Source organism: Balaenoptera musculus, chromosome 10 (genome assembly GCF_009873245.2).
Source record: "Balaenoptera musculus isolate JJ_BM4_2016_0621 chromosome 10, mBalMus1.pri.v3, whole genome shotgun sequence".
Classification (NCBI taxonomy): Eukaryota; Metazoa; Chordata; class Mammalia; order Artiodactyla; family Balaenopteridae; genus Balaenoptera; species Balaenoptera musculus.
In genome coordinates this window covers 5,640,564-5,653,970 of record NC_045794.1, presented here as the reverse complement: position 1 = coordinate 5,653,970, position 13,407 = coordinate 5,640,564, and the positions used below count along the sequence as shown (strand labels likewise).

Below are 13,407 nucleotides of genomic sequence, written 5' to 3'. Positions count from 1 at the left end.
CTTCGTGCCACCCACAGCCTTTTGCACATGGAAATCCCATCACGGTGTTCGAAGTACCACTCAGGTTCCCTCTCCTCCAGGAAATCCTTTCTGGCTCCTCCAGCCTGGAGTCAGCTCTTCCACTGGTTTCTTCTATCATTGAGAACTCTTGGTTGCATCGACAGAAAACCCAACTCAACTGGTTTAAGCAACAAAGGAAATTTATAAGCTCATATCATCAGAAAGACCATAAGTAGGTCTGGTGAGGAGTAATCCAGCAGCTCAAATGAGGTTCCCAAGGACCCCCTATTTCTCCATCTTTCTGCTCAACCTTTTGCAGGGTCCACTCCATCCTCTACCTACTCAGTGGTCCCTTGGCTGACCCAGGGCTTCCCTCGACTGCCACTCTTCTCCCCAGAGTTCTGGCAGACGGAGAAAGCTGCTTTGCCCCGAAACCCTAGCCAACATTTCCTCACATCTTATTGATTCCGGTTGCATTACGAACATATTCCAGAACCAGTTGTTGCGGCCAGGGGGATGGGTATGCCGACGGGCTCAAGCTAATTGGTCTGATCCCTGGAGTTGATGGTGGGGTCAGTTCTACCGAAAACATACGGCTGAGATCCGGGAAGAGTGTTTCTCTGGGCGCAAAATCTGGCAATTATTGATGAGTGAAAAGGGAAACAGCCAACCACTGGGCATCGACTAGTCGTCCTGTCCACTTGGACATTAATCACCCCAGTCATGATGGTATTCATCTGTCTTGTGTGCTAGATATCATTTATCTGGTGTTTAAGGAGACTGGGAGCCGTAGGATGGCTTGTATTTCTTCTGCGTGCCCTTAACTCTTAGCATATTGCTGGTCACACAGTTGTTGCCCAATAAATACTTGTTGATTTGAAATATGATGGGGTGATTGAATAGTAGGAAACAGTGGAGATATTCCTTAGGGGAGAGGTGAGTCACTGCTCAGACAAGGCAAGGGCACATCTTTTGGAGGGAAGGCGAGGGGAGTTAATGACTGATAGCATGAAGGTTTTATAGAAGTGCCTTGAGGAGGGAAGACAAGTATCTAAATCAAAAAATCACACAAGTTTTGAGTTAGGAGGAATACGAGAGAGGTGGGTACTTCTAAAGGTAATGTGATGGGCTTTTAAACTCCTGGAAATGCTTTTCTCTGAGTGGGACATTTATTACACGGGTCAAAGGAATGCAAGTCCTGAAGGAGATACTGGGCGTTCCTGCCCAAAGGTTTGACGGCTGTTGAATTTAGTGGTGCTCATTGGTGATGCGTAGGGAGACTCTATGATTTATTGTCCAATCTGGGACATTTTTGGTAATACTAAAATGCTGTGCTGGATAGAACGATGAGGCAGGAGACATAACCTGGGACTGTCCCAGCACAGCCAGGACCTACCCGTCGTCTTTGGTCTAGGTCTCTGTCAGCCGCCCAGCTAGGTGACCCTCTGCCCCTGCTCTGCAGCTGCCTTTCACTTCCCTGGGCCTTGACATGCTCGCAGTGTCCTGGTGGGGTGAGAGGTTGCTGAGAGCTGGTATCTGCAGCATCTGATTCCACTTGGGGGATGTCGACTGTCCAAAATAGTTCTCCTGTGACGAATAGGAAAGGGCGGCATTTTCCTCTGGTCTTTCCTCCAGTTTATCTGTGACCTTCTCCCCTCGGTGTGGGGCTGGGCCTCTGTGCCTGGGGCCTGGTCTTGGGAGAGGCCCTGTTCTTTCTGCCAACATCTTCAGGGCTTATGGATTTTTATCCTCTTCTATGGTAGAAGTTGGGTCTCTGGCTCCTGGATTCTGTTCCGCCTGTTACTTCCCACATTCTAAATTCCCAGGGGAAACATTCTCCTTCAGCTTCACTTGGGGGTGTTCAGGGAAGCCAGGAACTATTGCCACGGTGGGCTCAGCTATGATGTCTCTCAAGTGGGATCCAAGAAGCATGGTAGCCTCCCTGTGGAGGTCAAGGGCATGTGCTCTGTGGCCCAGGGGGCAGCAGGACGCCCTGCACTTTGAGTCCCAGGGCAGAGATTTGGCAGTGGCTGCCCCTGACCTTGCTCCTAAAAAAATCCTTTTATACACAGTTTAGAATTTGCAAAACGCTTTCCTGTGTATAATCTCATTTGATCCTGAGATACCGCAGAATCAGTATTAGCTTTTGAATACCTATTTATTAATTAAAAACTAACAGTATACAATATATTTTAAATAAATAACATGTTTATTTAACATAAATAACATATTTTATGTTATAAATGACATTTTATATGTTATAAATAACACATTTTTATGAAAACAATATTTTTCAAAACAAAAAAGTGGTGAGAAATGTGGCACTATTTTACATTTTTGCAAATCTTTTTTCCCTAGCCTAATTGATGTATAATAAACTGTACCTATTTAAAATGATCTGATCTGTTGAGCTTGGGCATACGTACAAACCCATGAAGCCATCATCATAATCAAGACAAAGAATATATCTACCGCCCCTGAAAGATTCCACGGGTCCCTCATAAAGTCCATCCTTCACTCCTCCAGGTGGTATTATTATTAATCATTTCAATTATTTTAACATTGCCTATGAGTTTCAAGAGCTTTGGTGACTCGCCAAAAATGGTATGGCTGGGAAGTGACAGAGCTGGGGCCCAAGACCCAGTCAGTCTTCAAACCCTAATACCCATGGCCTTCCCATGACCAACCTGTCCCATGACAATGGTGAAGATTTCCCCCGTTTTCTTCTGTGGGTTTTTGAAGTGGAAAGAAGCCCAGGGAACACTTAATCCCACTCCGTTGCTGACTCCGCATGAGGTCCCCGTCCTTCCAGAGTGCTGGGCTGCCCTGGGGGCCCCTGCAGGTCAGGGATTAGGTGGGGAGCTGGCTCTCTCAGCCCTTGGTGTATAAGAGGGTCTGACTCCTTAATTTTTGCTGGATTCCCTCCTCCCCAGTTCTTCACCTGGGCTTGAGAAGAGGTTTCCTGGGTGTCAGCTGTGGGGAATACAGTGATGTGCGATGCACAGATTAAACACTGTGCCACCAGGTCCAGAGGTCATGTCTTCTGGGCGCCTGTCCATGTTGGTAGCACAGAAGGCCATCCCCCACTTCCAGGAACTTTTGGTGACAGCTGTTTTCCTTTGACAAAATTATGACAAGAGTGATTAGTTTCCATCGCCTTAGGACCTGGCTGGGTTGTCCCCAATCTTTGCTTGGGAAGGAGAAGCCTTTTCTGTAAGAGCAGTCTTGCTGCCTCTTCTGGGGTGCTTCCTCCTGATACCCAGGAACTGGAGAAACAGAATTTGTAGGGTTTTACGAAAATGGAATCATGTGGAAAAGAGTTACGTAGTTTTGTGAGATGTTTCAGTTGAGCTGGAGAGATGTTCCTGCCCCATCGTGCATTTCACGTTTGTTACCCCTGGGATAGTGCATCCCCAAGATGGATGGGTTTGTGCTTTCTTAGAGAAAACTTTGTGCACTGGTTCTCCTTTCTCTGACGACCAGAACCAAATTATACGTTTCAGCTCATTTTACATGAACGTAAATTTTAGTTGCCTGATGAAATTTAGGAGCCCCTCCGCTCACCCTGATTACTTAGTTATGAAACCTCTTTTAGGAATGGATTATATGCTCTCATGCCTAATCTCTTATACTTCATGTTAAATTTTGTGTTGGTTTCAGAAAACAATGCTTTCTGACCGTGTCGTCAAATTCTAGAGATGAATAATACTTGGAACCCATGGTTTCCTTTAGGTCCATGGGACATTTTGAAAATCCTACAGATAAAAACTTCAAGGCAGTAAACAAACCAAGATTTTAATCTAACAGGAACGGTTTTCGCTAAGTCTTTTCTATCAGTTGCAGGAGTTCTGTGTAGACCTACTCTGTGTCCAGCCTGTGCCAGGTGCTTGAGGGACACAAACGAAGTGTCAGGTACTGTCCCTGTAGTCGAGAAGCTGTCATTTTAGTTGAGTAGAGCGAATCCCCATCATTGCAATGGTTGACATCTATTGATGAAGAAACCGAGGCTCCCTTGGTTAAGTGACTTGCCCAATGTCCTACAGCTGTAAAATCCAGGATCCAGATCCTAATCTATTTGAATCCAAATCCCAAGCTCTTTCTGTTCCCGTCCTACGCCTAAAGGAATCCAAATCCAAGGTAGAATGGAAGTTAGCTGGGCCTGGAGAATAGGAATTTTTTTTTTCTTTTTTAGTTCAGTTTATGTTAACTTACAATTTTTCGATTTCTGGGTTAGTAAAAAGAGCTTCTGCGTTTGGTGATAGTTCTGCTGAGGGATTTTCAAGTATTTGTTTGTTTCTTTGTTTGTTTTTTCCGGGAGACATACATCTCGGTGTTCTTTTTATGAGAAGGTAACGATGTCGCACGGCATGAAAGAAACATGATGACTAGATGTTAGCACCAGCACAACTGCATTCCAGCTTTTATTTTCCTTTGAAACAAGTTCCATTTGTGCAGAATGGTGAAGCAGCATGCTTTGCTGGAGGGAACGAATGCCCCGACATTGGGGAACAATTTTGCATCAGTTTAATACACGGTTGCGCTGCAATTGATAGAGCCTCTAAAATCATAGGGGCTAAACAAGGTGGAGTTTTACCTTTCACATAAAAATCCCGGAGTCAGCCCAGGGTGGCTGAGACACTCCATAGAGTCAGGACCCAGCATCTCTCTTGATACTTTTCTGGCCTTGACTTTGACCTCGAGGTCTAAGACACTTGTATTCGTGTTTCAGGCGGTAGATCCAGGGGTAGGGAAGAGGATGAAGGGGCAGAAGTCATCCACTTGCATCTTTGCGGGGGGCTACCAGGAGCTGCTTCACCCCTCCACCTGTACCACATAGGCCAGGAATGAGTGTTATGGTTACACCTAACTTCAGTTGGGATGCAGTCTTCATTCCGGAAGGCCATATGCTTAGTTAAAAAATAAAAGGAGAATGGCTCTCAGGGGACAGCCAGCAGTCTGCCACCAAGGCCACGGGTGGACCCTGGCCCTCCCTCAAACATCTGCATCCACTTAATGGACATTTGGTATACACATGAGGCACCACGTCCAGATAAAGTTAAAAAAAGGGGTTCATCACAATTTAAAAACAAAAATGAAACCAAATGTTTTAAAATCAGCAATAGTCACGATTTCATCTTCGTGAGAGGGATGGTACTGTCTGCCATCTTTCACTGAAAACATCATTTCTGGGGCCATGATGGAGAGGCTGGGACTTCAGGTCAGCTTCACAGATGGTTTCTTTTCTTCCTCTTTCTTTTCGCTAAATTAGAAAAGCTAAAATTACCGTTAGAAGTAGCAGCAAGTGATTGATGACTCTGTCTAGTAGTCCTGGTATTGCGGCCATAGGTGGACAGAGAAATTGGGGCAATTTCTCAGTGAAAGCCGCTTCCAGGGCTTTGTCGGAACTATGTCCACTTGGGAGCTTGAAGGCTCAGTGTTTCATCTTAGGACTGCCTCTTAGATTCCTCCCATCCTTTGATTCAGTTTTAGTCTAAAAGGCACGTCTTTAAGTTCTGTTGCAGCCCTCGGATGTGGTTTTTAACTATGCGTAGTAAATGTCCTGTCTGTCTTTGGGATGAGAGGAGAAAACCACCAGGTAGAGCATAGACTGCCTGGATTCGAATACTTTTCAAAATCATACTACCTGTGTAACTTTGGACAAATTATTTGAATTTTCCCTGCCTCGATTTCCTAAACAATAAAGTGGAGAGTGATAGTACCTGTGACTATTGTACGAGCCAAAACACACAACCTCCCTGCTCTGTCCGGGCACACGATTCACACTCAGTGCAGATGCGTCACAGTGATGGGTATTATTTTCAGGTATTTGTCAACTCTAGACCATCCAAGACTTTCAGACCACAGTTCAACCTTCCTGGGAAATCCTGGTTTCTTCTTCATTCTTCTCCCCTAGAAGTCAGGAGCTTTCATCCCTGAAGTGGGGGTAGCTTCTGGATGTCTGAATTATTGAAGAGATGGTAGAGTGCCTTCAGAATCAGAGAGACAGTCTTCACGTGCATTACAAGCATTGTAAAATGTCTTTTTATCTTATTCATCATCTCAAAAACCCATGAGAGCCCCGTTGTAGACAGTGCACTTTGGTGGGGAAAGCAGTCTTCTCCCCGCTACCTGGTTCTCTGCCTGGCACACGGGGGGATGTGCTCAGATGCCTCCACGGGCATCTTCAGTGCTAAACTGAGACCGAGGGCGTATCGACGAACACCAGCTGGTCTTTGCAGATGACTTTGCAGAGGACTGTCACTGCTTTTCTGTGAACAGGATCACTTTTGCTGCTTGCAGGGTTGGTGCCTTCTCAGTTCTGGCCTCCATACAGCCTGCTTCACGAGATGCCCAGGAAGCCAGCAAACCCGCCTTTCCCCTGTAGTGTGGTCTGCGGGGGGTGAATGCAACAAGAAACTGCGAGCACGTGTCTCTGAAGGGCACACTCACTAGGACCTGGTTCCCACTCCGCCCTCAGCTTTATCCTAATTGTCAGTGGCACTCAGGCCTGCATCACATGGGTTTCTGTGACTCCCAGCGGTCATCGGATGAGGGAGTTTGCTATTGGCTTGTTCTGCTTCCTTTGTGAACACAGTGTTTGTAATTCATTTTGCAGGTAGTTTTAGAAGCTTCACACCAATAATGGGGCTTTTGCCCATTTTTCCTGCTTGTTTTGGTCTTTTTTCATTTAGTGACAAAATGAATTAAAGTTTTTTTTTTTTTTTCCTTTGTGTGCTTGTTCTGAAAAAAAATTGAGGTTTTCTTTGAAGGTGAGGAGAAACTGATGGCTTGATGTTGTAATCTGACCAGTTTTTATAGCATACACTGTTCCCCGGGCCAGATGAGTTGCTGAGTCAATAAAACCTAGTTTTCAGATATTCATCGCTGTGTTTCCTTTCCTTACTTTCCATTTTTGGGTGAAATCAGTGCACTCACAGAATGACTTGTCCTGGGACCTAGATTCATAGCGGTATTCACGCGGAGCCCTGCCCAAGATTTATGTTTATGATATTATACTGAGTTGTGCCATTTACATGATTAGTTATGTCATTACTTTTAGGCTTAGATGATCCACTTTTGTGATCTGGGCTATGACACAGCAAAATAGTAGAACAAAAATACAAACTTAACAATGAAAATATCTGTATGGAGACAGGTTCCAGACTGTTCACTGAATCCAGCAGAGGTAAACCGACTAACTGCTGTAACTACTAAATATAAAATACGTGATGAGAATATACTGTACAGCACAGGGGATTATACCCATTATCTTGTAATAACTGATAATGGAATATAATCTACATAAGTACCGAATCACTATGCTGTATACCTGAAGCTAACACAATATTATAAATCAACTATACTTCAATAAAAAAAAAGCATTAATGGGATTTCTGTGAAAATTATAATTGCTTACATTGCAAATCTCTGAACACAATTGTTTTAACTCCCCTTTTCCTCTGAAGCGACCAGACCTCCAGGGAGCACACTTTGGGAACCTTTCCCTACTCTGGATGAGAGCATTTCTAGACCAGAAGTGGTGAATGGGTTATGGGTGGGAGGGGGCTGGCCCTGGGTGAGGTATAAAGAGAACAAAACCCAGAAACTGAAGAAGTAACAGGTCTGGGCTTCTTGTTTGGGAGAGTTAGGGAATCAGGAATTTAAGCTATGTCTCCTAAGTGTTTCTCTTTCTTCTTCCTCGTCCCTTACAGAGTAAAAGCCAGGGCTCCGTCTTTGTCCGGATCCATGCCCCATGGCAAGTGCTGGCCCGAGAGGCGGAATTCCTGAAGATCAAAGTCCCCACCAAGAAAGTACGAGCATGTTTCTGCTGGGTTTGGGGCCTCGCGAGGGCTGGCTGGGTGTGTGTATAGCGTTGGGAACGGGGCCAGGTGGGACGTGGGTCCTGCGGAGTTGGAATCACACGTGTCTCCCTGGGGACGCTGAGTTTGTGATGTGGAGGAGGCGAGGAAGAGATGGGCGGGGAGGGGCCGGGCTTGGGAGATGGTGTCGCCTCAGAGCACCGCCAGGACGTGCTCCGTGAGAAGCTGAACGTTGCCCTGGTCCAGCTTCTTGATTTCTCTGTGATAGCCCCCTTCTCCCTCCCTCCCAGCACGGCCAGGCATTTCTGTAGAGCGGGCGTAGCAATGAGAGCAGACTAGCAAGCCTTACCGCCTGGGCGGGCAGCCTGCGGGGAGAACAGCGCCAGGCTTGCCACGAAGACCCCTCTTCTGGTTGTGACTCTGTCACTAAGTGTGGTGTGACGGTGGGTTTCTGTAAAATAGAAGGTTCTTTCTCACTCGGGTTGATCAAAGGCACCTGGGGAAAGTGTTCACAGTGTTCATGCCTGGAGCCCACCTGGGGCTTTGATTTAGTTGGCTGGTATGGAATGAGGCTTTGGCATCAGTATTGTGAAAAAAAAAAAATCCCCAGGAGGTTTTGATGCACATCTGGGTTGAGAGCCACACGGTTCAGATGATTTTTGAGGTCCTTTTCAGCCGTTGTAGTCTATGTATAACTTAAAAATTCCCCAAGGAATTCCTGGGTGACAGTTGCCTTGCATAAGAAAATCCAGCAAATACCTCCAAAGATAAAAGCAATGTGTCCACAGATTCACTCTTCTTTTTTTACTAGGTATTTTAGGAGAAAGGGGTGGTTATTGACTTTGACTATTTGAGGCATCTCTAGAAAGGGCCCTGGGACAGGTGATACTCTAGTTTAACCATAAATGATCTATAGGTGATCTGTCTCTGTCTCTGACACACACACCCACACACCCACACACCCATCAATGGTTTTACTTCACAAGTGGTGACCTAGCTTTGCAGAGATCACAACTTCATCATTCTCACTGCCGTTACCATGAATGTTCACCATCCCCGTCATTAACAGAACTACATATTTGCTGCTTTCTACACAAGCACTATTACCACCCGCCTTCTCTCATCACCATCTCCACTATCAGTAGCATGGTTAGAGAGAGCAAAACATTTGGATTAGCATCATTGGCTGTGTGTACACCATCTTCGCTACAGCAGATCTACTGTTCCCATCAAAAACCACTCATCAGATATCATCATGTGTGATGCTGTATCATGCCCCCCTTATTCAAAAAGGATGAAGTCTGTGGGTTCTGTCCTTATACATCTGTTAAGGTGGATAACACATCCATGGCAGGAGGGCAAATGACTATTGAACAGTGAACAAGCATGAGCATGAATATTAGCTACAAACATCTTGCCAGTAAAAGGTACATGTTTTGGGGCCACACGCCTGAGTGTCTTGGTTTCACGAGGACCACGCTGTGACCGTCTCCCCTTCAGTTGCACTGCTCAGTTCTCTGTCTCCTGGTTTTTGACCCCTCACTCCCAACACCGCTGTCCTCAGGTGCAGGCACCATCTTGGCTCTGGACCTGCGCCCCTCCTCTGCCGGTGGTCTCCCCATTTGACGGCCACGTGACCCCAGTCAGCTGCGGGTGGAGACGTCTGCTTCCCTCTGGGGGTGTCCTCACTTACCCAGCCTTCCCCTTTTCTTTCTCCTGTCTTCCTTCTGCCTTCAATATATATATATATATTTCTTCTCCTTTCTCTGGCTCATCTGCATATCTAACGTTCTCTTAATCTCTTCGGTTTGTAACTTGCTTCCTGTGTTTTTATCTATGCTGGCTGATCCTTGGAAAGAAGGTGAGCAAACTTTAATGCCTCTGCTATTGCTTCTCTCCCCAGGACAGTCCTTTTTGCGGGAAATATAGAGACTTAGAAGAAGTGTGCCTCCTTCTTCTCTCCCCTCTTTGTCCCTTCTTCTCCTTCGCTGGTCTTCCATCCTTCCTTGCCCTCATGCTCTTCCGTCCCTTCTTCCCTCTCCCTTCCACCTCTCTCCTGATGCCCTGATGCCGTCTCCTAGCCTCCCTCTCTGTTCTTTGAACATCTGCCCACACCTCTCTCTCCGTCACCTCCTCCTTCTCCTTATTCACGGTCTCAGCCCCCAAGTAGTGCTGGTCCTTCTGGTCTCTGCTTGTCCTTCCACAAGCTCATGCCTATGGGAGCATAGTTTTCCTTATGTGACACATCTGCCCCATACACTAAACCTATTGGAACTTACCATCCATCGTTTAGGAAGTACCTGCACTTGAATTTGCAGTTGAGATGATTAGGACAAGGACGTATTGTGACGCAGCCGTCTTTGAGTTGCCTTCCTTCTTTTTCTTTTTTGCATTTCTTTTTTTATAATTTAAATATATTTGACGTGTAACCTTGTGTAAATTTAAGGTGTACAACATGTTAATTTGATACACCCATAGATTGTAATATGATTGCCACTGTAGCGATAGCTAGCATCTCTGTCATGTTACATAATTATCCTTTCTTTTCAGTGGCTGGAATCACTAAGTTCCGGACTCTTAGCAAGTTTGATGGTTATGAAATACTACTGTTGTGTATATTCACTCTGCTGTGCATTAGATCTCTAGGGCTCATTTACTACCTGTTGCAAGTTTGTACCCTTAAATAGCATCTGTCCTATCTCTCCACCCCCATTCCCTGGTAACCACCATTTTCTCCTTGTTTTAACAAGTTTGGCTTTTTAGATTCCACGTGTAAGTGACATCATACAGTACTTTTCTTTCCCTGACTTACTCACCTGGCATAATGTGCTCCAGGTCCAGCCGTGGTGCTGCAAATGTCAGGGTTTCCTTCTTTCTCATGACTGAATGATATTCCATTATATGTATGTGTGTGTGTGTACGTATATATATATGATCTTTTTTATGCATTCACCTGTTGATGGACCCTCAGGTTGTTTCCTCCCCTCCTTCCTTTTTATTTTGGAGGCATAGGGTGGTAGACACTGCATCAGTTGAGTCCTTGGAAGACCGGGCTTCTAGCCTTGGTTCTGCACTCACTTGCTGTGTGATTTGGGGATGTCACCTCATCTTCCAGAGCCTCAGTTTCCTCATCTGTGATGTGGGCATAATAACACCTGCCCTGTTTTTCTTAGAAGGTAGCTGTAAGAATCCAGTTCTTGACTAGTGCTGTGGAAACACAGGAGTTTATTACCGTGTCTGTGTTCTCAAACATTTCCATGTGTATTCTCAATTCCTAGTTCCCCAGTCACCTTCCCTCGTGACAGAATGGGCAGCCAACACTGATGGAGCTCCCAGAGGAAGGGGGGTCTGTGGAGAGACCCTGAAGGGCTCAGAAACCATCAGAGCCCTCAGAGTCTCCAGCCAAGGGCACAACGGGAAGAAGGCACACACCCAGACATCCCAGCGTGGATTAAATACTGTGTCAAGTAGCAGCCCATTAGCACAGCACAGATTCTGTCTGGGAAAGTGCCGGTCCAGGGAGTCTGGGAGAGCAAAGCCAGGTGGTGGCCCTGACGAGCATCAGATGTAACAGAAGGAACTTTTCCCACAGTGTCTAGGCCCCGGACTCCACACAGGTGGACCCTTCCGGCATCCTCTGCGGGTTCAGCCGCAGGGCCCCAGATCTCCTTTGTAGTCACAGAACGCAGCGGCTTGTAGTTACCTCCCAGGGAGTGTTGTAACCGCGAGAGGAGGATATAACTTGGTATGCCGGGTGGGATGCCGATTCCAAGGGTGGGTTAAACCCAGTTCCTGGAGTGAGAAAGGAGCATGGTGGTGAGGACGAGATGGGGCAGTCTGCAGGGCTAGCGCTGAGTCCAGTGGCATTTTCCCCTCTTTTTAATGGGCTTGGGAAGTGACTGCAATGAGAGTAAACCACATTTGCAGACAGCCACGTCCTGGCGGCAGGGGCGGGCGGGGAGGAAGGCTGAGGCATGGGGTGGGGTCACTCAGCATCCTCCAGGCTGGTGGAGGCCGATGGAGGTTTGGCTCATAACTCAGCAGGGTCCGGAGAGACCGGGAAGATGGGGAGGAAATCACAACATCAAGATCTCCAACCTGGACGAATCCATAGTAATGCGTCCAGGGACATGGAGTCCTGAGCACAGATATTAACCGAGAGGGGGGAGTCTTGGAAGGAAGCCTTTGTTTTCCAGAAACAACAACAGAAGAGCCAGTATTTTGTGAGGGACACTCGGCATCCGTGCACAGGAAGGGGGCAGGAAGGCCTGGCCTTTGGCCCTGAGCAGCCTGGGACGGTTTGAAATGGATGCTTTCTCACCTCTGTTCTTTACCAAGGTGGTGAATATCTATGTTTATTTATCACTGGCTTTTTAATATATATGAACGAGCACCCCGCCTCCGGGAGAATTGATGAGGACGAGGTAACAGAGTCCGTTCTGGTCATATTAACGAAAGCGTGTTCATGCAGCCAGAGTCCACTAATTTTGGAAGAAGGGACATGCCTGGGATGGGTGAAAATCACTTTCGTCCAGTCCGTCGAAGTTTTCGTAGCTTTGTTGATAGAATGATTGATATTACAGGGGTCACGTTTGCTGTTCCCAGGAGCCTGTAAGGACTTTATAGCTTACGAGTTCTTCACATGCATGTAGATGCTGTTCACCTCCAGCCAGTGGTACCTTTGTAGGAACGCAGGCTCAGAGCTCCCTTCATCTCCCAAACAGGAGTAGTGAGTGCCGTGGAGGGCTGTCGTACGGAGCAGTGACCACGTATTCAGAGGCCTATCACAGAGGCATAGCCTGTATTATTACTGTTTTCGGTATCGTCATTCGCGTGTGATGTGTGTAGGGCGCACAGCTGGCACCAGATCGGGGCAGCTCCTCCCTGCTAGTTCCCTTCCCAGCAGCGTCTGCAGTGTTGGGTCCAGTTCCTTAAATCTGCCCAGGCAGCCAGCAGCCCGGACGGGGACTCGTTGGAGAGGCAGGAACAGGCGGCTTCTGGACGGCGTGCTGGAGGACTCCTGTTTCTTAGAGCGCGGGTCCCTGGGGCATCGGTAAACATAATAGCTCCATGTGCGAGGTCTGCAGTGCGGTCACGGGGAAAGCCAGCAGGAGGACTGCTCAGGCCCCACGGCGCAGAGGCGAGAGCTCGAAGGCGCCCGTTTCAAAGGGTAGACAGCCGGTGGGACAAGTGGAGACCTTGAGCTCCACCCCTTGCTCTCCCTCCACGAATCTGGGTTATGTGATTCACATCTCAGCCTGTTTCCCCAAACGGGGCTTGAGATGGATTACGACCAAAAGCATAAATACAAATGGATCATTTTGAAAGGGGACAAATAAAAAAGAATCATTAATTTGGGGGGAAGTGGGCAGTGCAGGGGAATTAATGATCGTAGAAATAAGAAGATAAGGGTGATGGATGCAAGTGAGACAAATACATTCTGAGCTTCCTGGTAGCCAAGGCAGAAAGGACTATGGTTTCATAATCTGCAGAAATAAGCATCTGTTTGGTGAAAGGAGGCGAACTTTTTCCTGTTGCTAAAGCATAATTTTATGTAAAGGACATGAACAATATAAGGGACATACTT

At 46.8% G+C, this 13,407-nt stretch overlaps 1 protein-coding gene across 3 annotated transcripts in view; it reads left to right on the top strand.

Annotated features, from left to right (window-relative positions):
• Positions 1 to 13,407, top strand: part of ANO2 (anoctamin 2) — a 344,349-nt gene that overhangs the window by 66,324 nt on the left and 264,618 nt on the right. For 2 of the 3 annotated variants that reach the window (XM_036865658.1, XM_036865659.1), the window contains exon 4: positions 7,713 to 7,811. The exons of the other annotated variant lie outside the window; for it this stretch is intronic. In XM_036865658.1, the coding sequence (XP_036721553.1) occupies positions 7,713 to 7,811 (99 nt within the window). The remainder of the gene's footprint in view (positions 1 to 7,712; positions 7,812 to 13,407) is intronic. 3 annotated transcript variants of the gene reach the window in all.